Genomic DNA, 26,130 nt, shown 5'->3' with positions numbered 1-26,130 from the left:
AGTGTCCCAAGTAATAAAAATCATTTTCTCTTCTGAATTATAATCTTCGTTGACTAATAACTCATATGGTTCTTATTCTATGTTTTATTATCTTGTCATCATATTCACATGTCTTCTGTTTCTCTGATTAGACTATAAGCCCTTTGGAGATTTGTATTATATTTTAAATTTGCCCGCATCTTCAGTGACATTTGGGCCTGTATATAGTAGGTGTTAATTGTGTTTTTGATGGAATTAAAAGCACATATAGGGGCGCCTGGGTGGCTCAGTTGTTAAGCGTCTACCTTCTGCTCAGGTCATGATCCCAGGGTCCTGGGCTCGCGAGCCCCACGTCAGGCTCCCTTCGTGGCAGAAAGCCTGCTTCTCCCTCTCCCACTCCCCCTGCTTGTGTTCCCTCTCTCACTGTGTCTCTCTCTGTCAAATAAGTAAATAAAATCTAAAAAAATTTTTTTTTTAAATCAAAGCACATATATATGTTAACTACTTTCTATATGCCCAGAATTCTTTGAGGTTCTGTGGAGTACAGAAGGACATAAAAAAAATTGTCTTCGAAACACTTAACAAAATTATAATAAGTTTAAGTCAACATATAATTAAAGTACTTGAATAACCACAGAATGGTAACTAATATAAGAAAGGTATGAAGCATTGTGAGGCTTGAGAGGAGGGAGAGATATCTCTAAGAGCTGTTGGAGAGAGTGGGATAAAGAGAGTTTTCTTGGAAGAGATAGCCTTTAAATTTGACTTTGAAGGATGGTTTTTGATGGGCGAAAATGGGGGGTGGTGAATTCCAAATTGAAGGATTCAAGGGTTAGCCAAGAGATAAACAGAAACGGTGGCAAAGAATGCTAAGGCTCAGAAACAGGACCAGAGGCCTTAGATCAGAAATACGGTTCTGCTCCAGGGACACTAAAGCACAACCTTTTGTCAAATTTCAGGGCCAATGCAAGTTGTGGTATGTATGGACGTATGAATTTAACATACATCCAACTGTGTTGTCCAAATGTAGTTTCTTTTGAGGCAAAGAATCATTTGGACTGCTTTTATCCCCCTCTAATAATATGGACTCACCTATAGTCTGATGTGACGGTACATGAAAGGCAAAAGGCCCCTTGCCTCCTCTTGGGGACAGAGGATTGGTTGGATTGTGGCCAACCTCTCTTTTGTTTTGAAGCCCAAATCAAACTGAATGCATTACTCATGATTGTCTACCTTGCCTCAGATCAGTAGTACTGTTGTTAAATAATAATTTGCCTTCGGTCATTTCTCGGAAAAGTTGGAAGCGCTTTTGTGGAATTATTTCAACAATCAGCCTGGGCTCAACTCTGTGCTTTTCTCAGCCAACCTAAGACCCAGGGAGAATAATAAGTCATAGTGAGTCTGTGGAGGGGGTCTGATCACTGCCTGCCCGCTTCTCTTCAATGCACGTTCATCTGGCCACTAGTTCAGAGATTAACAAGTAATTTTAGAAGGCCCTTCCCTCTCATCCTCTGGTACTTCCTTCTTCAATCCCAAGGGCCTTTTCCTCAGAATTTGAAAACCATTACCTAAGTAATAACATCAGAATTAGACAAAACCGATGCTTTCTCAGTTTTCAAGGGTCAGGTGCAGCCGCAAATAGAAGCATGAGATTTTAAATTTCTAGCGAGCAGTTGGAAGGACCTTTAAGCCAGAGGCCCCTGAAGGGAGGGAGGCGGTTTCCAAGGCAACCGGGCCCGGAGCGGTAGCCTCCCCAGGCTCCCTCCTCCTCCTCCGCCTCTCGGTAGCCCGGGGTACCGCCGGACAGCGTCCTCCCGTGCTCCGCGCGCTGATTGGCCGCACAGGCCGCACGCTGATTGGCTGCGGCGAGGCCTCGCGGGCCGGTGGCAATGGAGGCGGCGGCGGTTGATGGTTGACCGTTGGCTCCGGGGTAGGGGTCGCCGCTCGGGCCATCGGCTCAGAGCGGACCGGAGCGCGCAGGCTGCTGACGCTCGGCCTGGAGCCCTCGCGCCAGATCTGGCTGGGTTCCGCCATGCCGGCCGGCAGTAACGAGCCGGACGGCGTCCTCAGCTATCAGGTAGGGCCCCGCCTCCCGCCCCTCCCCGGGGCTCAGCCTCCTCATCCTCTGCCCACCTTCCTGCCTCTGCCCCCGAGCCGGGCTCCGCAGGCCACTCCCTGAGGGCGAGGGGAGGCCCGCCCGGGACACCAGGGGGCGCTCCGGGCGGCTGGGGATCAGGCCCGGGCCGTGAGAGGGTGACCTTGGGCTGAACCCGGGAGCCGGCGGATCACTGCCGCATCCCTCGCGCGGCCGGCCCGGGGAGCCGGACGGCGGCGGGCGGTGACCTCTGTTCTCCTCGGGTACTACCTCTTGGGAGGGAGGCTGGCTTCTGGCCTCGCGGCGTCTTGTTGGAAGGGGGGGTGGGGGGTGGGAGGAAGGGTGGCCAAGGACCTTGATCTGGTGGGGCAGGTCTCCTCTTTGTGTTTTTATTTCTGGAGACTTCTGCTTCCTCCGTGGCTCAGAGAAAGAGCTGGAAAGACTGGAGGCTGGGACCAGACCCCGTCAGTGTGGCCAGCTTGATGACTTTCTCCATCCCATTAAGCAGACAGCTGGCAACTTCTGGGAAGGGAAGGGGAAATGGGCTGGGGAAGTGTCGAGAGGTCAGGAACAGGTGTTTAATTAAGGGAATAAGGAAACCAGATTTAAGTAAGTGATAACTCATCTGTTGGGGTGTAAATGTCAGGGAAAACATTGGACTAGCTATCAGAGACTATAGGCTCAAATCCTACATCTGTTTTGCACTGGCCTTGTGACCTTGAGTAAGTCACTTGCCTCCTTGAACCTCAGTTTCTCCGTCTAGTAAAATGGGAATGGGTAATACCTGCTTAGCTTACCTCACAGGATTGCTTTGAGGACTAAAGGAGGTGTTATTTGTGAAAGGCTTTAGCGTGTGACAACCAGTAAGTGGGTGGTAGCTCAATGAATTCTCACTCCCCCCTTTCCTGTGCAGTCAGGTATTCTAGTTACTGCTCTGGAAAGAGAGATTGTAGGGAGGGTGGTTCAAGTCTGAAGTGGAGGGGTGTGGAGAGGATGATGGGAAGGATGATGGGTCTTGGAAATAAATACCATGTTGATGTCAGTGATGGTTTCTGTAAGGAGGCAGGGGGGAACAGTCTGAGTTTGTAACAAAATGGGCATCAGACACTGACTCTTTCTTCTTCCTGGTAATAGTTTGCCACTAGACAATCCACGATTCCTTGCTTGCTTGCTCTATCAAAAAAGGAATGCTAGCTAAGCTTTTGGAAAATCTTTCCGTATCTGATCCTCCTAAGGCCTACTAAGTGTACTCAATGTATGTTGGGGATACACTGATGAGCAAAAATAGGCAATGTCCTGGCCCCCCCGGAGCTTCCTGTTTTGGGGGTGGTGTGGGCAGAAATAACCATTTGTAAGCAAATAATCCCATAAGTAAATGAATTATTATGAACTGTGATAAGTGTTTCAAAAGAAAGATAGGCAGTGCTCTGAGTGGTTCCAGCCTTGGTCTTAGATGAGAGAAGAGTTTGCTAAGGAAGAAAATTAAAGATCTAAAGAGAAAGTGTCAACTGAGAGAAGAGGGAGATCAAAGGACCTTGGAGACAAAGAGAATAGCAGAAATGAGACACATCTAGTTAGAAGGCCTGAAAGGAGGCCAGTGTGGCTGGAGACATAGAGAGCAATGGGGGGAGTGGTGTGAAATACACTGGGGGTCGTAACACCGAGGGCCATTATGGCCCATCCCAAGAAAGTTGGGATTTATTTGAGGAGCAAGGGGAAGCCACTGAAGGGGTTTAAGCAGGGAGGGGAAAGAGAGTTCGAGAGAGAGTTCGAGAGAGAGCACAAGTGTGTGAGAGCAAGGGAGGGGGGATGAGAGAGCAAGCACCAATGAGATCATGATCAGATTTTCCTATTGAAAGGTTTCTCTGGCTGCAGTGGGGGGAATAGAATAGGCTGGAACGAGTGTGAGGAGACAGCGTCCTTAACATGCAGAATGTGTACTGTTTATATTGTCAAGATCATAATAACCCATAAGCTTCTGTTAGTGCTCTGTGAAATTGATAATTCCTGAGTACTTCTGGGGTAGAATAGAAAATAATTATCTCCTTTATATCTAGTTCATGTAACTTTCATGAGTGGTGGGGTGAGGAGAAGAAAAGGAATAGAGCAGAAACAGTAGGACCTCATGAAACCTGAGTCAGGTGATGGGCAAATGGGCACTTGAGATATAGGGAGGAAGAGAAATGAGGGTAGGGGGAGGAAAGGAAATAGGGATGACCTGGAGGACACACAGTCAACCGATTGAAAATTACCAATGAAGGCTCCTATGTCCTAGTTAGGCTGTGTGTGTGTGTGTGTTGGGCAAGGGGATGGACGTTGCAGAGCGAGGAGATTGTGTAACTTGGTGTAAACAGAGATTCTAGGCATCACATCTAAATGTCATAAGTCTAGGCTGTTTCTTTGGTTTGGACTACTGCACTATCCTCCTACACTTCTCTCTGCTCTCTTTCTCTCTCGCCCTTCTATAGTCCACTTTCCACATGGCAGCCAGAGAGAGCTTTTAAAAATACAAATCATGCCTGATCCTATCTTGAGACCCTTCAGTGGCTTCCTGGTGCATTTTCAAATAAGATCCAAACTCATCATGGCTTACCAAGCTTCAGTGTGCTCAGCACTGACTGCCTCTCCTCCATTCTCTCACCATGGACCCCTATACTGGCTTTCTTTCTGTTTCTTTGATATGGCAAGCTCCTTCATGCTTTAGGTCCTTCGTTCCTGTCCTTTTCTCTGTGTAGGATATGATTCTACTCAGGCTTTTTTGTGACTCAACTCAAATGCTACCTCCTCAGAGTGCCTTTCCCTGACCTCCATCCACAGTCACTCTCTTTCATATGATCCTATTTTATGTTCTTAATAGCACTTATAACTCATCTGAAGTGTTCTTGTTTGATTTCTATATTATCTTTTTGAATGGAAGCTTCATGGGGACAAGGACCAGGCACAGTTCCTGGTATAAAATAGGTGCTTAGTTGCATGAGTGAATGAATGACTTTCCTATATCTAAAGCCAATGTGCTTCTCCTCAAGGAGCTCCTGGTCTTGTCAGGATTAGCACAGAGCATCAGGCGTCCGTTGCTTGATTACACAAATCTCTCCCTTGTGTGCTGCTGTGCCTTTGCTTGGGTGTTCCTGCTGTGAAATCTTTCCCCTCCTCTTCACCTGGAATATTCCATTTAGCTTTCAAGGTCTGGCTCTATATCACTATCAGAATTCATCATTTGGTCTTCTCTGCTCACAATGCCCGCCAAGTGCTATTATTGTCTCCAAAGTATGTGCTTTTAATCACTCTGTATTACGGTAGCTTGTGTCTTTGAAAACTACATCAGTGCCTGGCTTCGAGTGAGCACTTAATAAGTGTTTGGGAAGATACATGGCAAGGTATACAAAGGATGTGTTGGATTGGGAAGAGACTGGACTGAGGGAGGCCAGCTAGGAGGCTATAGTTTAGGATGACATTTTTTTTTTTTTTTTTTTTGGTAATGTAGGATGACTTAATGAAGGTCTGCATTATGGAATTTTAATGAGATCTCTGGAGGTGGTTACTGATATTTTGAGTCAATGAGCTCTTACAGGGGTTGGGTAGTAAGGGAGGAGGAAGAGCAGAAAGCTTTAGGGAGAGCCTCTAGTTTGGACTGGAACTGAGGACATCTTGTGTCTTCAAAGTTCTCCTGATCACCTCTTTCAGAATAAGTGACAGACAGGCGAGCAAGTGAATTTGGGTAATGACCAAGGCTTTTATGTGAATCAGGCCTGCTCAGAATGGAAAATTCTGCAGAAATCTTCAGAATACCAAGCCCTGGGAAATGGGTGATAATTGGAAAGGATGGCTAATGAGAAGGACTGATGAGAAGACAATCACATTCCATATCTTTTGTGGACCTGGAAAAACTCGTCCAAACCAAGATTTCCTGAGGGAGTCAGGAATGCTAGCGCCTAATGACAGGCACGCGTTGGAGCCCAGTTAACATTGGCTGGATGTTACCGAATTTCTCCTTTTGCCACATTGCAGTGTACAATCCATATCCCTTCACCCTCTCCCGACATCCACTAGGTGTTCTTTTCCTATGTGGGAGTGGGGGAAAGTGTGAGCATCCTCTGTCCCTGGTTTTCCCAGCTCTACTGGGGAGCTTCAGTAGGAGCAGTGCAGGCTGTCCTGCCAAGCAGAGAAATTGAGGTAGTCTGCAGGATGATTCAGGTTGCAAATTAATTCCTTCAAAATCTGTAGATAATTGCCATGGCTCAGGTTTGCCTTGGCAGGGTAGACAGGGCTCTTAGTCAAGACTGCCATAGCACTAATCAGGACACAGAAAGCAACCATGTTTATTCTAGATCTGCTGCTAGGTAACAGCAACAAATCTTAGATAATGGAGAGGTTGGTTGTTTCCTATAAGTAGTAATAAGTTTACCCTGGTCTTGGAAGTTAGGGAACCATAATGTGTGTATTAGTTTCTGTTGCTGCCATAACAAATGACCACACATTTGGTGGCTTAAGACAACACAATTGATTATCTTACAGTTCTGTACTTTGCAAGTCCAACGCAGCTCTCACTGAGCTATATCAAAGTGCTGACAGAGCTGTGTTTCTTTCTGGAGGCTCTAAGAAACTGCTTCCTTGACTTCTGCAGCTTCCAAAGGCTACCTGCATTCCTTGGTGCCTAGTTCCCTCCCTCCACTCAAAGCTAGCACCGTAGCATGTCTCCAACCCCACTTTTGGCATCACATCTCTTTCTCGGACTCTAGTCTTCCACCCCCCCTTCTACTTTTTAGGGATCCTTGTGATTACGTTGAGCCCACCAGATAATCCAGGATAATCTCATTTTAAGTTCAGCTGATTAGGAACCTTACTTCCATCGCAATCTTACTTGGGGGAAGGGGGCATTATTCTGCCTACCACCATGTACTAACTAATTAGTAATCTGAATACTGAACAGGAGTGACTGTAGGTGAGGTTCAAGAAAAGAATCACTGAGAAAGAAGCCAGAGCTGCTGGAGGTAGCTGCTGGAGGTCCCCTCAGGCTGTTGAAGAGTTGGAATAGGAAGCTCCCGGGTGTTCAGGAGTTCAGGGCCACAGAGAGGAGTTCTGGAACAGCTGTACAAGTCCTTATGGAACCTTTTTTTTTTTTTTTTCTCACTAAAGCAGTCTGAATTCAGTGAGGACATTATATAGAGGGCATTAGACAAATGGCATCTGTGGGCCAGATTCACTGACAAGGGTGTACAAGGGGCCAGAATTGAGAGACTTCGCCGGCTAAAGAGGAAGATGGAAGCGAATGAGATGGAGAACTATTGGAAGTCTGGTCACTAAAAGGGCAAAGTACAAGCGTCAAGTCCAGGGTCTGGCACACTAAGGATTTAAGATGGTAATAAGGTGGATCTTGAGCTGTGGATTAATGCCCTGATTAGGTGACCTGGGCTCTCTGAAATGACTGGGTTGTTTGCTTTTGGCAATATTAGCATACAATGTTAGTAAGAATAGAGAAAAGAATTTGAGTTCCTCCTATCCCACTTAGCTCTTGCGAGACCTTGCTTAGCCTTGTTTTAAGACTGCTGTAAGGATTAATTTGGGTAAAGTACGTAAGGCACAATGCTAGGTATATAGGAAGTACTCAGTAAATATTTGTACCTGATACTCATTGTATCAACTCGGTTTGCTGATTAGAAACCCTGGAAGTCACTTCTATATTTGTTGCTTTATTGACTCTTTTTTGTTGGGGGTGAGGATGGGAGAGAGGAGGGGTGGAAGGGTGTTATTCACAATCTCTAAAAACATTGGATCCTTAGGAAAAAAGATAAAAGGGGTCTTTGGAGGTGAAAAGTCTGAGACTAACTGCAGGAAAGGAGAGGGAGTTGAGTTTGACTGGTCCACCACCCCACAGGTCCAGAGTGGTGTTACAGGGGGCATGAGTCAGGGAGAGGGCTCAAGGTGGGCTCCTTTGTCTGCGGCCTTCCCCCTCCCCTGCAGCCTCTGGGGCTGCTTCCAGGACCTGGAGCCATTATGTAAGGCTCAGCCCTGCCCCTGCCTTTTCATTTGTCCATTAACTGTAAGTCGGAATCTGGTCTGCTACTCAGGTATAATTCATTCATTTTTCAAGACTCATTACAAGATGTGCCTTGCAATTTCAGTGTTTTAGTGTGTATTTAACCTCCTTAGTTCTTTTTATCTTCTCTAGTCCTTGAGGTAGGCACCCAAATCAATTCACATTTACATAGTGGGTCATTGTCAGTGAGCTGGGAGGAAGTACAGAAAAGAGGAGACTTAGAAACACCACCTTTTCTCTAGTTCACTCTTCTTTCCTTCCCTCCTTTCTTTCTCTTTTCTCCTAAAATTACATAATGTGGTTCTCATGATTCCAATCTTTTCTGAGTCACAACTTCCCTGAGAATCTGATGAAAGCTATGGACCCTCTCAAGAAAAATGCGTATTCACACATAATCCTGAAGGCCCTTCATGGGAACCTTAGAAATCTATGGATAAGAAGTCCTCTCTGCCAGAAATAATGATGGTATCAGAGGAAATAACAGCCAGCTGGTGAGGACTCGGCAGCAAGTACAGACCAATGAGACTTGCTATTCTTTTCATTTTTTTTTTATGATTTTAAACAAGGTTTGTATATACTTAAAATTTATGGAACATTTCAAGCAGATAACAAAATAGGAAGACTTGTTAAATTGACTCGTCATGGACCCGTGACCTGGCTTCAACAGTGAATACATATCTATTTTGTTTCATTATGTCCCCGCCCATTCTCCAAATCCCAGACATCATACCATTTCATCAGTAAAAACTTCAGTATGTATCACTAAAGATTAAGGACTTTTTAAAATGACATAACTACCAAATCATAATATTATTATTATTTTTAAAAAAATAATAATAACTCCTTGATATAATAAATATCCATTTAGTTAAGTTGATGTGGGTGCCTTATAATTTTTTAAATAGTTGGTTTGTTTGAACAGGGATCCAAACAAAGCTTGCACATTCACTTTCAAGCCTGACATTTCAAATGCTTTGGCTAATGGGGTTTGACTGTGGCTCTGTTTTCTTTGGCAAGACAAAGGAAGTGGATGAACGATTATTCAATGAATTTAGGCTGTGGTTAACTAATCTAAATTAAGGAAACAAGTCGATTTTTCAACCTAAATATTTCAGATGTTTAACCTTGCTCTCCATATTTTGTTTTTATAGTTCTTAGAATCGTAAATCAACAATCCCACCCTCCCCCTGCCCGCTTCCTCCAGATTCCTGCTGTGTTCTATGCTGTGCCAGGTATCTGTGGACAGTGCTAAGCAGTGTAACTAATTGATCCTATCCTTTGGATATTATAAACCTGTGGAGAAGCCAGCATGAAAAAGTATTCATAAATATACGTATATATGAAGTTTTATTGGAAAATATGACCATATGATAAAAGAGTTCAGAACCCTAATAAATATTTATTCATCACAATTTTTGGATACTTACCACATAATGGACATTATACTAGCTGTTAGGTGAACATAGTGGTGAACATAGGCACGGCACCTCTCCTTCTGGGACTTACAAGAGTGCAAAGTACTTATAGTGGTAAGCTACTGTATTGGGCTCTAAGAACATAAAGATGACAAATTGTAGGTGCTGCCGTCAGGAAATCCATGGTTTAAAAGATAAGCTAGATAAATAACAAATCTGAAATAAAGGCAAGTCTTTCTGTCTAAAAGCTATTCCTTTACTTTATAGGAGTCTTTTACATTGATGTTAAAGATGTATTTGAAGATCTTGAATACTTTTAAATAATTATAAAATGTGAAAAAGTAGTCTTTCTAAGTTAATATATTATTTTCCATGTCTGTAATCTTTCAGTTTTATCTGTAAATATTTCTGTGTGTAACACTAAGAGATAAGAATTATTTTTCTAATTTAAAGTTTTAATTTCAGTATTGTTAACATACAGTGCTATATTAGTTTCAGGTATATAAGATAGCAATTCAATAATTCCATACAAAAAAGATAAGAATTCTTTAGAAAATGAGTATAGTATCGCCTAAAGAAAAAAATAGCAATTTCTTTAATATGATGAAAGATCTAGTCAATATTCAAATTTCCAGTTGTCTCAAAAATTATTTAAAAAAACCCTGAAAATATTATTTGAGCTTGTTTGAATCAGGATTCAAATAAAATCCACACATTGAGATTGGTTTGTTGTCTTTTTTAAACTACTCTTTTCACGTTCTTCTTTCTTTGTCCGTCTCCATTTCTGTCTTTCTCTTCTTGCAATTATTTATCTTCGAAAAGGGGTACGGGGAGGGAGAGGATTTGTTCTATAGTTTCCCACAGTCTGGATTTGTTGATTGTATTCTCATGCTGGTGTTTTTCCATGGAACTGTGTTTCACTGTATTTTCAGTAAATTGGTATTTGAAGTTAGAGGCTTGATCAGATTCTGGGACAATTTACTTGTTAAGATTACCTAATGGGTGGTGATATGGCCTCCCATTAGGAGACATATAATGTCTGGTTGTCTCTCTCTGTGATGTTACTGGCTGTTGAAAATCAATGCAATCCATTAGGAATTGCAAAATGGTAATGTCCTAATTCTAACATAACTTTTTCATTTATTCTTTTCTATAATAAGAAACTTCTTTCATCTCTTCTATGATAACTCTATGGTACAATTTATATAGGAAACCCAAGATAAATTTTTAATGGTTTTCAAAATAATGAATTGGTTTGTTAGCATAAACCTCCAATGGTGACCATTTAATTTTTATTTTTTACAGTTTAAGATCTTCTTAAACTCTTTTTGTCTTTAGGGTATATGCCACTAAGGATGTTCAGTCAATTTATTATATCTTAAAGTTACATGAATAATTTCTCTTGGAATAGTTATGCCATCTATTCGACCTTTGCTTTCATTTTGTTTCTCATTTCTGGGAATTGCTTTTAAAATTTTTAGTTTTGTTTTAAAATTATGTAAGATATTTATAAAATCAGGTATATTCCAAGAAGTCTAGTTTTCTGTCCTTGTGTCCTCATCCAATTCCCTAAGTCCTCTGTAGGTAACTATTAAAAAAAAATTGTTCATGGCTTATTCCTTTATATGCTTTTAAGGATAAGCAGATGCTTATGTTCCAACATTTTTTCTTTTACATATATATGCACATATATATGGGGTCCTGGGATCATGACCTGAGCTGAAGGGATCTGCTTAACTGATGGAGCCACCCAGGCACCCCCAAACCCCAGACTCTTTTTTTTTTTTTTTTTAAAGATTTTATTTATTTATTTGACAGAGAGAGATCACAAGCAGGCAGAGAGGCAGGCAGAGAGAGAGGAGGAAGCAGGCTCCCTGCTGAGCAGAGAGCCTGATGCAGGGCTCGATCCCAGGACCCTGAGATCATGACCTGAGCCCAAGGCAGTGGCTTAACCCACTGAGCCACCCAGGCACCCCACAAACCCCAGACTCTTAAATATAGAACAAATTGGTGCTTGCCAGGGGGATGGGTGAAAAAGATAAAGGGAATTAAGAATACACTTACCTAGATGAGCACTGAGTAATGTATGGAAGTGTTGAGTCATTATATTGTATACTTGAAACTAATTTAACATGTATGTTAATTATACTTGAGTAAAAAAAAGAAATAGCAGAAATACACTTGAGTAAAAAAAATAGCACATATATATATGTATACACATATACACATACACACACTCACACATTTGACTTTCATCTACCTCCCTAAAAGTTGGTTTATTCAAGTTGTCCTCAAAAACTTTTTTGAGGAATACCTGGGTGGCTCAGTCAGTTGAGCTTCTGCCTTCAGCTCAGGTCATGATCCCAGGGTCCTGGGATTGAGCCCCACCTGGTATTTGGCTCCCTGTTCTGTGGGGAGCTTGCTTCATCCTCTCCCTCTGCCTGCCACTCCCCCTGCTTGTGCTGTCTCTCTCTCTCTCTCTTTGTCTCTCAAATAAATAAAATAAAATCTTTCCAAAAAAACCCCATTTTTTTGAGTCTTCTCATTAGGAAAATAAATTGCTTTACATTCAGGGTTGCCTTATTTAGGGACATTGATGATAACTGGAAAGGAAAAGAGTAAAATTAGGACAGTAAGCTGGAAATTTGAGCAGGATCTAGAAGATGCTTAGCATTTGTTTGAGAGTTGGGGATGGGGCACATTAGATGACAGGACATGTGAGCAAAGGCATGAAAGTGTGAATGTGCACAATGCCCATTGGGTCAGTGAACTTGGCTGGAGCTGCAGATTTGATAAGAGAAATAGATTGGCAGGAAAATGAGTTCAGATTTTTTTTTTTTTTTAACAATAATTCAGGGTCTTGGTAAGGTAGGTGCTGTTATATTATTTTACCAAAGAATTATTGAGTACCTGTTACGTGAAAATCTGTGTAGGATGCTGGGGAAACAGTGGTGAGGAAGACACACAGGGTCCCTCCCTTGAGCAGAGACATTTCCTTACCAAGAAGTACAGTGTGCTGTGACGTCATATAAATGGGGGGACCTAGCTTAGTTTAGATGAGAGGTAGGGATGCCTTTCAAGGAAGTGCATTGAGGCTGAGATCTGTGGGATGATGAATAAGTATTGGCTGCTGGTGGTGAGGATTGGGAGAGGCTGTAGTTCAGGGAGGGAGAAACACTCAAAAAAGAAAGTAAGTGTGGTTCCAGAACTGAAAACATGTCCAGTATGACCTAAAGGGCTGGAGAGTCTGCCTAGAGTGGATGAGACATGAGAATGGATTCAAGAAAAAGTACAAAGGAGGCCTTGATAAGAAAGAGCAAACGATTTCCCTGAAGACATATAATAGACTCTCAATATACATGGAATGGATAAGTCAATACATTTGAAATTTCAAATGGTGGTGCCATGGGTGAGTGTAAGTAAATGAGCACAGGGTACTACTTTTGGAAAGATTAGTTTGGTTTTAGACATGTGGATTTTGTGGTCAGCATCCCAATGGTTTGTCAAATACCGAGACAACAGTTTCAGGCTGCTGTTGACATTGTAAGACTCAAGCAAGGGAAACAAAAGGTAGAGTGCTCCTGCTTGGGAATTATGGTTAAAGGAAGAAGCTGAGCCTTAGGTTGAGAGGGAGGAGACTTCATTGGAGGAGCAGGATGGAGAATTTCAAGGACAAGAGGCTCAAACTCTGTAGAGAGGTCAAGGAGACTAATTTACACTAAATGAAATGATGTGGTTGACACCACTTACAAAATGCAGACCTATTATCCACTTGTATGAGAACTGCAGCCATAGGACTGCAGTCCCACCTTTGCCTTTTACCACATTTGTGCCCTTGAGCAATAATTACTTCATTTTCTCTGACTCCCAGGCTGCTCTTTTATACAATGAGAAAGAGAATGGCTGTCATGTTTGTGTCTCAAAGTTACGATGAGGTTCCAATGAAAAGCGTATGTAAACCATTGTGTTTTCTCCTCTAAGGGTTGCAAAAAAGGGTCGGACATACACATTGGACTTAAGTGAATGTTTGAATGAACATATGTATATTACTATTGCTGCTACTTTGTATTTCAACAGAGACCCGATGAAGAGGCTGTGGTGGATCAGGGCGGGACTAGTACAATTCTCAACATTCACTATGAGAAAGAGGAGTTAGAAGGTAAGAACTGTGTTTTTGTGTGTGTGTGTGTGTTTGCATGTGTGTGTGTGTGTGTGTGTGTGTGTGTGTGTGTAGAATTAATGAGAGGCAGCCTGGTGTGGAAGGAGAGCTTTGCCATCAGGAGGCCTGGGTTTGAGTTCTCTAACTCTTTCTCTAACTCTAGCTGTAAGACCTTGGGGGAAAGTCACTTCATTTCTCTTAGGCTCTATGTCCTCATCTCTAGACTCTATGTCCTCATCTGTTAAACAAAAGTAGGTATATTAATACAAACTAGAACAAACTAGTGGTTGCCAGAGTGGAAAGAGGTGGAGGGAATGGAGGAAATAGATAAAGGGGATTAAGAGGTACAGACTTCCAGTTATAAAATAGATAAGTCACGGAGATGAAAAGTATGGCATAAGGAATAGTGTCAATAATATCGTCATAATGTTGTTTGGTGACAGATGGTGAGTACGCTTACCATGATGAGCACTGAGTAACTCACAGAATTGTTAAATCATCATGTATGCCTGAAATGAACACAGCACTGGATGTTAATTATAATTCAATTTTAAAAATAGAGGTATTAATACCTTATTATTAGGATCCAACAGCATGTGAGACAGTGCTTTGAGCACTGTGAAGCCCAATATAAATATTAATAAATGATCTATTCCTTGAGAATGTAAAGTACTCTGACCAGTTTATCAACTTGGCAACTGCCTTCAAATATACATGTAAATACGTACACAATTTTAAAAGAAAATGAAATACCAATAGCTTTTAAAATTCAGTTTGGTTATATTAGTTTTGGTTATATTATTCAGTTGTTTGGTTGTATTATTCATTTTGCCCCAACTCTAATATTTGCTCTTCCTATTCTAATTATACCCATTTCTGCCTGGTGTTCTCATCTACACAAGACAAGAGAAAACCTACACACCTGTAACATATTCTTTAAGATCTCATAGCACAGAGTTGTATTTAAAAAAACACCGAGCTAAAGTGGAAGGGAAAGAAGAGTCATTTTTATTGACCTTCTCTGTCTAGGTTCCCTTAACCTTCTTTTTTCTCCTGTCCCACCCCTAGGTCCCCACATGACCCTCGATGGCGTCCTTCTGCTTTCCTTTTTTCCATAGGCCCTGGTTTCCTGATAAGTGGTGATGTGAGAGAAAGGTTCATGTCCAGCATAGCTTTAATAAGAACCCACACTTGGCTCAAAGCCTTTGTGAAATCTCTGCATCCCCTGAAATGTTGAAGGCTATGATACAGCAACCTTGTAATGACTGAGACTGCATGTAAAATGTTCTGTCTGTACTGCTTGTTCCCGTGACTTTTTTTTCATCAAAGTTGTATAATCCCCAGAGAAAACTTGTCCTTTGGTTGGGGAGAGTGAAAGCTGTAGAGGCTGACTCAGCCTCTAGGTCTGTTACCATGAGAGCTTATGTGGGTGGCTTCTGGAGGTCAGGGGAGTTTGGATATCTCAAGGTCAGGTTTTTCAAGTTATTCTGACCAGATGGAAGAAGAGCCAGTGTGGGTTTTGGCAACGGGGAAAAGTGGAGAAGGAACGGGTGTGGAGGCTGGAGGCTAACATTTGTTGAATGCCCCCTGTGCTGTAAGCATTGGGATAGGCATTTCACATTTTTCATCTTCCCAGCAGCCCGGGCGGGCGGGTAGGTATCCTCGCTGTTTTACATGTGGACAAGTTGTTTGGGGTCATTTAGCCTAATAGGTGAGACTGGGATGTAATTCTACTCTTTCTAGTCTACTACACTGCCTGCCAGGGAAGACAGTCCTGGCATGAACCACCCAACCTCAACTTCTTGCTCCATCACATAAAGATTTTTATATGATATAAATATCATGTGATTATCTATCATGTTGCCCTGTCGCCCGTTCTGCCCTGGTAATCCTGGTGCCTCTTTACCCTCTCACTGTTGCTCTCAGTTTAGGTGTCCGGCCCACTAGACCTTTGCCGTCAGCAGGGAGGTAACGACTTTCGAACACTTTTGTCTGCTGGAGAGTAGGATCATAAACACGGGCAGACTCTCTTGGATCCTGAGGATTGGGTTCCATTCACAGAGGTCAGCTGAGTAATTGGCAGCCAGAGCATCTTTTCAAGATGACATATCTATTCTTTATGCACTCACCATTTTGCCATAAAGGAAAGCTATCTACAGTGTTGCTTAGAGGGGACAGTGCCTGGTCCTTCACACATAGAGCTTTTTGAAAACTGAATCTTACTTAGGTGAGCACTTTTTAAATAAAGCACAATTGGCAGCACAGGGAGGGCCAATGGTGCCCACTTCTCAGGCCTGATGTGGTTCTAGAGCAGCTCCAGAAAGGAGAAGAGAGTGTTGGGATTCTCTGTAGGCTTGGTCATGCTGGGAGGGTGTACCCTGACTCACTGTGAGGCAGGCCCTAGGACTCAGGCTACCCCTAGATTAATGTCATTTCTTGAAGGCGTGAAATAAAGTCAGTCCCACTTTGATAGAAGATGGAAGTAAATTATATTCTGATTCAAAGTGTACGCCATGACAGAGGGTTCTGTGGCTGTGGGCGAATCTGAGGGTCTCCCTTCTCCTTTGTTCTGTACCCTCTGCTCCACATAACACACTTCCTCCCCCTTTTCAGAACTGGATATTGTTACAGAGTTTTGTAAATGGCGGTCTTTTTGCATAAGTGAATTCCATCAAAAGAAGGTGCATAAAACAATGACGTGGCTTCTTTTTACGTATGAGAGGAGTCCAAAGCAAGTATTAGAGCAGATTTCCAAAGATAAACTCACAAAGAGCAATAGTCCATGATGTGCTTCGTTGTACTCTCCCGCTCCCAGAAGGACATGGAACAGTTGCTTTTGTTATAGAACTGGTGTTTTCCTTTTTTTTTTTTTTTGTAGATCATTATTCCTGATTAACTATTAGCCTTAAAAATCCTAGACTAGGTTTAATGCCTTCTAATAAGTTTTTAACAGAGGTAAGAGCCTTTTGATCTTGTTTTTAAGTTATAAAAAAAGGCTTGCATCTGCTCTGCACATTCGACTCCCCCCTCTGGTTATTGACTTTGAGTTTAACCTGTAGCCCAGGGGGTGGAATAATTTTCAGTGTCTGCTAAAGAGTTCTGCGTGTGTGCTGGGTAAACAGTGTTTATGACAGGCACTCTATGTTGGTAGGCCCAGTCTTCGTCTGCCAGGTAGGTTGCAGCTGTGATTTCTGTCCTGATCCAGAAGATTCAGCCCCAGTTCACTAACAGTCGCTCTCTGTATGTGTATAGATACTTATTTTAAAAAATATACACGAACATTACATCTCTCCCATAAGTTTTACTGAATGAATACTTGTATTTGGACACAGATAGATCCCGAAGCTCAGGTTTGACAATGGCTGGAAAGAAAGAATGGGGAATTAGATGGGGAGAAGGCGGAATCTGGGTGAGTTGGTAGGTAGATGAGGGGGAAAAAGAATCCTGGTGGGAGAGCAGCAAAGTGACCACAGGAAGAGTTTAGTGAAGTCCCAGACTGCCAGAATCTATTTCAATGGACTAGATTTTATTGATGCCATATTCATTTCCTGGTGTCCATTTGTTTGTCATTGTTTCTGCTGATTTCACTCAGAAAATCCAAGTCCCTGCTTTGGAGTCCTCAGCTTAGAAACTGAGGCCTAATTTTCTGCCGGCCACTTTGGTCCTTCTTAGCTCTGACCCCTTCTGGGGCTTGTTTTCATTTCTGCCTGTCTCCAGCATTTTCAAAAGGCAGGCGCTCTGATTGGTTAGTGTTTGGGAGAACTGACTGGACCAAAAAATTCTTAGAGAAAAAGAGTCTTCCTTCCCTAGGATTTAAGCTTTACCTTACTTCCTACAAAGCCACCAAAGGCTTTGGTGAAGGATGTCTTCCCCATTGGATAATGGCCGAGTGAAAATTTTAGTATCAGACAAAACCATACATCATTCACTCAACATTTACCGAGCCCATGCTATAAGCCCTTTTTGCAGCAGTAAGAAAGAATAGTGGGAACAATCGAACCATCTTGTTTTCTCCAAAGAATGATCTTGCTTAAAGCCTTTCCTAAGTTTGTATATAGAACCTGGGCAAGACATGAGAAGTCATTTGGTCTGACCTCCTTGTTTAAACTTTAATGGTGACAGTGAGCAAATTAACCAAGAAAATGAGATCTAATAACACAGGTTCTAATACCTAATCACTATACCCCAATTTCTATTTAGAAAACACTTAAAATTACATAATCTTAGCAATATACTAACAAAAGCCCTGTGGAAGTATTTGGAATGTGCTTAAGAAGAAGTAGAGGTCCTTAACCTGGCCAATAACTGCCTGGGGGATTTGTTGGGAAGAGGAAGCTCCTGGTTGGGATGGCTCTGTTGAAGGACTGAAAGTTACTCCTCAGTGAGGTTCTTCTTTATTTAAGTCTCAGCTCTACCTAGACATACCTGATTTTACAACACCTGTTTTAAGGGCTGGCTGAAGTGGTTCTGTGGGAACAATTTATGCTTTTAACTGACCATGTGTTTTTCATGATATGCCCCTGCCTGTCTTTTTGACCTTTCCCCCCTCCTCCTCTTTCCTCTTTTACCTTGCTCTGGCCCTACTGACCATCCTTTTGCTTTGGAACTCACACATCCCCATTGTAAGGCCTTTGCACTGATCTTGCCTTGTCCTGGAATGCTCTTCTCATGGCCTCTCTTCATCACTTAGATGTTGCCCCTGGTCATCTCAGCTACCGTCTCCCTTCTCCACCCTACCTTCTACCCCAGACACTTTATCCTTTTTTTAAAGATTTATTTATTTGAGAGAGAGAGCAAGAGCACATTAGCAGGGGGAGGGGCAGAGGCAGAGGGAAAAGCAGGCTCCCCGTAGAGCAGAGAGCCTTGGGGGGGTGGAGAGGCTTGATCCCGGGATCCTAGGATCATGACCTAAGCTGAAGGCAGATGCTTAACCCACCAAGCCACTCATGTCCCCTACCATTTTTTTTTTTTTTTAAGAGAGAGAACCATGTGCACAAGAGTGGGGCATGGGGTTACAGTGAGAGAGAGAGAGAGAGAATCTTAAGCAGACTCCATGCCCAGTGCAGAGCTCACGACCCTAAGATCATGACTTGAGATGAAATCAAGTATTGGACACTTAACTGATGGAGCCACCCAGGTGCCTCTACCATGTTTTTATTCAGAATAATTATCATTACCTGAAATAATGTTATTGTTTTCATAATGCCTGTCTCCCCTAACTAGAATATATGTCTGGAGGACAGGAACCTTGTGCTGTTCACCACTGTATCCTCAGCCCTTGGGGCAGGACCTGGCACAGTTAGGTGACTCAAGCCTGGGTTGGTCTCAGTGGTGTACTACAGGGAACTAATTAACATACTATAGTGGAACATTATTAGTTAACAGATGGTATTTTATTAAGAGTATTCAGTTTAGTCATTTTCACACTTTATGGTTTTCATTGATAATGTCAGAGGTTTGGAATCCTACCTCTTAGCAGATGACTTCTTCTGGCGCTATATTTCTGTTTCAATAAAGTTGTAACATGATTACATTAGGTTTAGAGATCTGCCTGTCAGAAATGTCCTGAGATGTGCGTGAGTCAATATAGGATTGCCCTAAGATAGGGTGAGGAGGATAGGAGGTGTGATTCCTCCAGATACTAAATGTTTTATCCTTTGGCCTCTCAACATTCTAATAAATCTCTGATCAGCTTTCCCTCTAATCCTGTTCCTTTTTTTCCTTGAGGCATAATTAACATTTAGTGTTATATTATTTTCAGGTATACAATATAATGATTCAACAATTCTGTACAGTACTCAGGGCTCATCATGATACGTATACTCTTAAATCCTTTTATCTACTTTACCCCCACTACCTCCCTTTTGCGAACCACTAGTTTGTTCTCTGTATTTAAGAGTGTGTGTGTGTGTGTGTGTGTGTTTAGTCTCTTCTTTGTTCATTTGTTCTATTTCTTAAATTCCATGTAGGAATAAAACTATATGGTATTTATCTTTCTCTACCTGATTTTTTCACTTAGCATTATATACTTTAGGTCCACTCACACTGTTGCAAATGGCAAGATTTCATTCTTTTTGATGGCTGAGGAATATTCCATTTTTTGTGTGCAAATTGATAAAGCCACCCTGGAAACCCGTGTGGATGTTCTCTCCAGAATGGAAAATAGAATTACATATGAAATACATATGATCCAGAAATATATATGATCCAGTAATTCCACTAGTGGTATTTACCTGAAGAAAATGAAAACCCTTATTCAAAAAGATGTATGCACCCCAGGTTTATTGCAGCATTATTTACAATAGCCAAGATACAGAAGCCACCCAAGTGTCCGTCCATAGATGAATGGATAAAGAGGATGTGGTATATATAATCCTTTCTTTTTATTTTTCTTTATCACTTGGGACTTTGGAAGGCGGGAGAGGACAATGAAAGGTGAGAGAAGTAGAGAAAGGAACGTAGAGCAGCACGCCAGTTTGTATTAATTAACTGACTTGTAAGTGGAGAGCACTTATTGAGGAAGTCCCAGAGAAGTTGAGCAGAGTCTTAGGAAAATCCATTGCAATGGAAACAGGAAGAGTTGGCAACTCTTTCCATAAAGTCCCCTTATTCAGGAAGCCTTCCTGGATTAAGCTTTCCATTCTCAGGTTGGCTTGGATTGTCTGAGTCTTAGGCTTTGATGAGTCAACTGCCCTAAACATGTTCATTTTGTTTATACATTCCTTTTGTGGCTCCTTTCAAATGAGATGCCCTCTCAGGTCAGACTAAGGAACTCCTGAAGAGGTTCAAAGGTGTTATGTTCCTGAGGGAGGCTCTTAGGAGATATTCCATTTTCTGAACATTTGTGGAACGATGACCATAGGTAAAACACTGTGCTTTGTGTGAGGGATTCCAAGAGGGAGAAAGTCTGACCCGGGACCTTGAGAAACTTGCAGATGAATAGTAGAGGTATTAATTTTAGTGCAAGGCATAAAATAAGTGCGTAAGAGAATGCTAGCCAAGGGCTCTTGGGAGTTAGAGGTAGAAGGCGGCACTTCTGATCAGGGAGCTCAGACATAATACCAAGAAGGATGGTGCATTGCCGTGAATCTTGAGGGATCAAACCAAGTCCGTGTCTGGAAGGCACTGGCACATTTGTGGAATAGCGGGGTTGGTTCAGGTAGAGGAAAGAAGATGACGGTGGGTGCAGCACCTGAGGCTGTGGGGAGGAGACAGCGTTGCTGGGATGGATGCAAAAGGCATACATCTCTAGATTTCTCTCTGCCCCTGGAATGTTTAATTGGTGTGAGCACATGTGAAATTTCCACTTCAGTCTCACTCGAGCTGATAGCTCCGTTCTTTTAGAGGCCCTTCCCTTTGTTTTCTTATTAGATGTACAATTTGTCCTAGTGAAGAAAAACTAGAAAGGAGGCTGGACCTGGGCATGCAGGAGCATGAAGGGTCCTGACTGCACAGACGTGAGCTGTGATCAGAGCGGTGCTTCAGGAGGATTCGTCTGTAGGACTGACCTGGTGTGGGAGGCAGGAGAGAGGCTCCTGCTGTTGTCAAAGTGCAAGGAGAAAAATCCTTGACCTCCATAATCTGTAGGATGTAGCACTGGAGGGGCATGGGGAGAGCTGGAAATCTACGGTAACTCTTGAGGTTTCAGGCCTGGAAAGTTGAGAGAATGGTGATGCCATGAATGAAAACATGGAAGAAATGGGCATGAGCTTGATCTGAGATGGAGGATAATGGGTTTGCTTTGGGATATGTTGAATCACTATAGATAAAGGTTTGGGGTTCATTTGTAGAAGTAAACTTTCAAATCATGAGAGTAGATACCAGTAAAAAAGGAGAAGGGGCCAGGACCAAGATCCTGGGAGCTTTCCTTTGGTGGACTGTGAAAGGGGTGGAGAAGTCAAGTCAGAGGTGTGCAGATAAGCCAGGGAGGGCAAGGGTATAGGAGCTAAGGGACCCTGGACCACCAATGGGAGGAGGTAGTCAAGGGATTTGAATACTGTCTGGCACGTGGTGGGCTCTCAGGAAAGGCTTTGAAGTTGAACTGAGAGACATAAGATTATAGAGATTTGGTGACTAAGTGGTCCCTAATAAGAATACTTTGAGAGGGAAGTAGCCACATGCAGAGGCTATGGAACAAGGAAATGGTGAGGAACAGAAGCTAGGTGGGTAGATTGTTCTTGAAAGTGGTTGATGGAGAAGGAGAGTGGACAGGTAGAAGCTTAGAGAGTAGCACTATATTGGAAATTTTCTTTTTAAGATAAGAGATAGACATGGGGCACCTGGCTGGGTCAGTTGGTAGAGCATGTGACCCTTTGGTCTCAGGGTCATGAGTCCCACGTTGGGCCTAGAGCTTACTTTAAAAAAAAAAAAAAGGTAAGAGAGATTTATAATCAGGAGAAAGCTGTGGAAGGGATGGATGGAAAGGAGAGACTGAGGCTAGCTGATGAAAGAGGACTCCAGAGTCATGGGAAGCCATACTCATTAGCCTGGCAAAGAGGGGCAGCTGGGGGAAGAAAGCAAGCCAGGCTGAGAGGGAGGGAAGTCATATGAGACTGCCCAAGTCTTCTTAGTAAAATATGAAGTGAGGTCACCTGCTCAGAGGGAGGAAGTGTGGCTCAGGGTTGTGGATTTGAGGACAGTGACTGAAGACTGGAGTGCATGTGTGGTGGAAGAAGTGGGGAGTCAGCCTGAGTTCTAGGACTCTAGCAGGAGGAACTGGGCAGTAGTGGGGGCAGACTAAGGCTCTCTGCACCAGGGTGGTAGCAGCCCCTGATTCTGGGCTTCAGGCTGACAACAAGACAAGGGAAGCCCTTGGGTGGAGGCAAGAGAGAAGCCTGGCAGTCTTGAGCAGCACAAAATAAGGCTTCTACAAGGAACAAATGAGTAGAAAAGGAGGAATTGGGCAGGAACATGCTTGGATCACTTATCTTCCCACGTTCTTCTCTTTTTGTACATTTACTATCTCTCCCTGTAACCCCAGACTCATGCTTCTTAGGATTTGTCACTAGTCTCTCACTACTATTCTAGATTGTGTATTCTACAGTGCAGAAGGAAAAGTAGTAGAAACTGGTCCTAGAATGCAGTGGCTGCTAAAAGTTATTCCAGGCATCATGTTAAGCATTTTACATACATTATCTTATGTACTACTACTCATGAAAACCCTCCAAGTTTAAATAATAAGCTTTTGGTATTATTTTTTAAAGACACAGAGAGATTAGCTAACTTGTTCAAGGTCACATGTTAAGTGAATGGTGAGGCCAAGTTTCGGACCCAGGCAGGAACTGAGCATTTAGCTTCTTCTCTAAACCCCCTCCCTGCCAGGACTTGGCACAATGACCATATTGCTTTTTTTCAATTGCTCAAATTGTCGTAACAACAACTAGGATCCTTGTTGGCCTTTATGGTTTGCAAATCAAGTCCATGCACATTATTTCCTTTGATCTTAATGCTCCTGTGAGGTTTGCAGCCCCATGCAGGGGGAAGGAGTGCGTCAACTCCACGATCTCTACGTCTTTAGTCCTGGAGTCTTTGAAGTTTTGCCGTTACAGAGTTGTGAAAGAGCTATGATTTTTTCCTCTCTTAAATATGCTCGATTCCTTTTACTGCAAGTGTTCTCTGGGGTGTCTGGCTGGCTCAGTTGGAAGAGCATGAAATGAAACTCTTGACTTTGGGATCCTTAGTTTGAGCCCCACATTGAGTGTAGAGATGACTAAAAAATAAATAAATAAAAACTTAAAAAACAAAAACAAAAACAAAGTCCTTCTGCTTCATTCCAGGTCATAGAACTCTGTATGTGGGGGTTCGGATGCCACTGGGCCGGCAGAGCCATCGCCATCACCGAGCACATGGCCAGAAGCACCGGAGACGAGGGCGGGGCAAAGGAGCCAGCCAGGGGGAAGAAGGCCCAGAGGCCCTGGCCCATGGTAACATTCTCAGGAGAGAGGGCAGGCAGGGGTCCATGGCTGGGACCTTGGTGAGGCTGAGGGAATGTGTGATGCCCATTAAGCAGTTTTGATTCTCTAGCCCTTTAATAGAGTTTCCAGAGTTTGCTTCCATGAACAAGAAATGCCTCTAAGAATAGAAAGTACCTTCCTGAAAAACTCTTAGTTCTGGCCCCCCAAATCAATTACCGTATAAGCTGAAATCATTTATTAGCAAATTAAAAATTCTTTTTGATCAGGTTAACCAGATTTCCAGTTCATTATGGGTTTTTTTTCAAGTGGTCTTAGTTTTTTCCTCCCACTAACTGTTTCCATAGAGTAGCATTTTAAAATCTTTTTGATCTACTTTTCTCTGTGGTCAATTTTCCAGACACACCATCTCAGCGTGTTCAGTTCATTCTCGGCACTGAGGAAGATGAAGAGCATGTTCCTCATGAGCTGTTCACAGAGCTGGATGAGATCTGTATGAAGGAGGGAGAAGATGCTGAGTGGAAGGAGACAGCTAGGTGAGGCCCTAATCTATCCTGGGTCACGATTTGCTTGGGTAGGCAAACATACACCTTTCAGCAAGTGACAGGTCTGCTTGCCTTTTATTTCTTCATGGCAGAAGTGATGACTGACATGGGGACTGATGTTCCAGAGCCTTCTAGGGGATGTCTTGATTTTGGCCTCTTTGTGTTGTCTCTGGTGACACCTATGCCATTGACCTGGAGCCTGGGATAGGTGACAGAAACAGAAGCTTTAGGGAGTCCTCTCATTTCTTTAGGGCCAAGAGTTGCTCATGGACCATCTTGCTATTATAAGTCTGGCTTAGAAGATGCCTGATGGGACCATCTTGGTTCGGACCCATGCAACCAAGCATAGGTGAATGTAGGATAGGTGAAGAATTTTCTGAAGGTGAACCATAGTGTTTTAATTCATTTGGGTTTTGATTCATTGGATGTTTTCATAATTTTTGAGATGTCCTATGGGACAGCCCAACCTCATGGAGACCCATGGGATTATAGGTAGCCTAATGGTGGACTTCCTGGGGTAGCTGTGGAGTGACCATGTTTGTCCGAGGCTCAAACCCCAGAAGAGCCCTCAGATTAGCTAGGACCATGTCTGGGCTCCTCCAGTAATTGACCAGTGAGCCTTATGGGTGATAGAAAGCCAGCATGCCTGAGCTTCAGGGAAGAAGGCAAGGTGGGTAACTAGCAAAGTGTGGCTCTAGCTCTCACTGGAACATCTCTTTCTGGATCCTTGCTATATCCTTGGATGTTTGCCATGGGTGGAGAGGATTAGGCAAGCCAATCACCCTGATGCCAAGTGAAAAGGCAGTTAGTCTTGTTATTCCGTCTTTGCCAACTTATAAAGGCATAGAGGCTTTTTTAAAAGAAAAATGTTACCGTTTTATTAATCTATCCAAATGATATCGACTAGATCTATCTTTCTAATTGCACAAATAATGTGTGCTCTTTATGTGAATTAGAAAAGAAAGATAAGGGGTACCTGGCTGGCTCAGTCATTGAGCATCTGCCTTCGGCTCAGGTCATGATCCCAGGATCCTGGGATCGAGCCCCGCATAGGGCTCCCTGCTCATCGGAGAGCCTTCTCCCTCTCCCACTCCCCCTGCTTGTGTTCCCTCTCTCGCTGTGTCTCTCTCTGTTAAATAAATAAATAAAATCTTTAATAAAAAAAAGAAAAGGAAGATAAGCAAAAAGAAGATGTAAATTATGTACAAATCTGCTACCTCAAGGATAATAAGGAAGACACCATTTGGTGTCCTATACATGTGTTTGCATTTTTAAAATTTTCTTTAAATAGAAATGGGATCAAACTGTACTCAACTTTGTGCTGTTTTATAACCTGTTTTTTCGCTTATCAATGAACCCTGAGCATATGATGAAATGATAATGTTCAATGTGATTATTCAGGTATCTCTCATTGTGGCTTATATTAAAAATTCTCTCGTGGAACTTCCTCATTTTCTCCCTTTGACATCCAGTTGTTTGTAATGCTTTCAGGTGGCTGAAGTTTGAAGAAGATGTTGAGGATGGAGGTGAACGCTGGAGCAAGCCTTATGTGGCAACCCTTTCACTGCACAGTCTCTTTGAGCTGAGGAGCTGCCTTATTAATGGAACAGTCCTTCTGGATATGCGTGCAAATAGCATAGAAGAAATCTCAGGTATGGTTAGGTACGGAAAAACAAAGGGATGTTTGTGTAAATTAAATGTGGTGTGGAGGAAAGAATAAAGGAGCTGTGTTGACTCAGGTCTGTTACTGAACCTTCCCCACCTCAGCGTCTTCAGTTGGGGGGGATGGGTTTTAAACTAAGTAACTACTCTATTTCGCAGCCTTCTTATGGGTTTCAAACAACAAGATGTTTAGTCTTCCATCTGTCTGTTCATTTAGCACACGTTTATTTAGTATCTATTTATGCTCGATGGTGTGCTAAACACAGAGGAATAAAGATAAGATACAATTCCTACCTTCAAGAAACTCACCTTCTAGTAGGGAAATAG

The 26,130-nt window shown here is 42.8% G+C and overlaps 1 protein-coding gene across 3 annotated transcripts in view; it reads left to right on the top strand.

Annotated features, from left to right (window-relative positions):
- Nucleotides 1–1,834: 1,834 nt before the first annotated feature.
- The window catches only part of SLC4A8 (solute carrier family 4 member 8), a 75,225-nt gene continuing 50,929 nt past the window's right edge, over nt 1,835–26,130 (top strand). Inside the window, exons 1-5 of one of the 3 annotated variants that reach the window (XM_032876753.1) lie at nt 1,835–2,056; nt 13,604–13,685; nt 23,462–23,608; nt 23,997–24,132; nt 25,633–25,793. In XM_032876753.1, the coding sequence (XP_032732644.1) occupies nt 2,012–2,056; nt 13,604–13,685; nt 23,462–23,608; nt 23,997–24,132; nt 25,633–25,793 (571 nt within the window). In that variant the 5' untranslated portion in view covers nt 1,835–2,011. Of the gene's footprint in view, nt 2,057–2,275; nt 2,338–13,603; nt 13,686–23,461; nt 23,609–23,996; nt 24,133–25,632; nt 25,794–26,130 lie in introns of those variants that run through there. The other 2 variants (XM_032876755.1, XM_032876754.1) reach the window with 2 other exon arrangements.

This window comes from Lontra canadensis, unplaced genomic scaffold, assembly GCF_010015895.1.
Source record: "Lontra canadensis isolate GAN:19392208 unplaced genomic scaffold, GSC_riverotter_1.0 scaffold59, whole genome shotgun sequence".
NCBI lineage: Eukaryota > Metazoa > Chordata > Mammalia > Carnivora > Mustelidae > Lontra > Lontra canadensis.
This window is presented reverse-complemented; position numbering and strand designations above follow the sequence as displayed.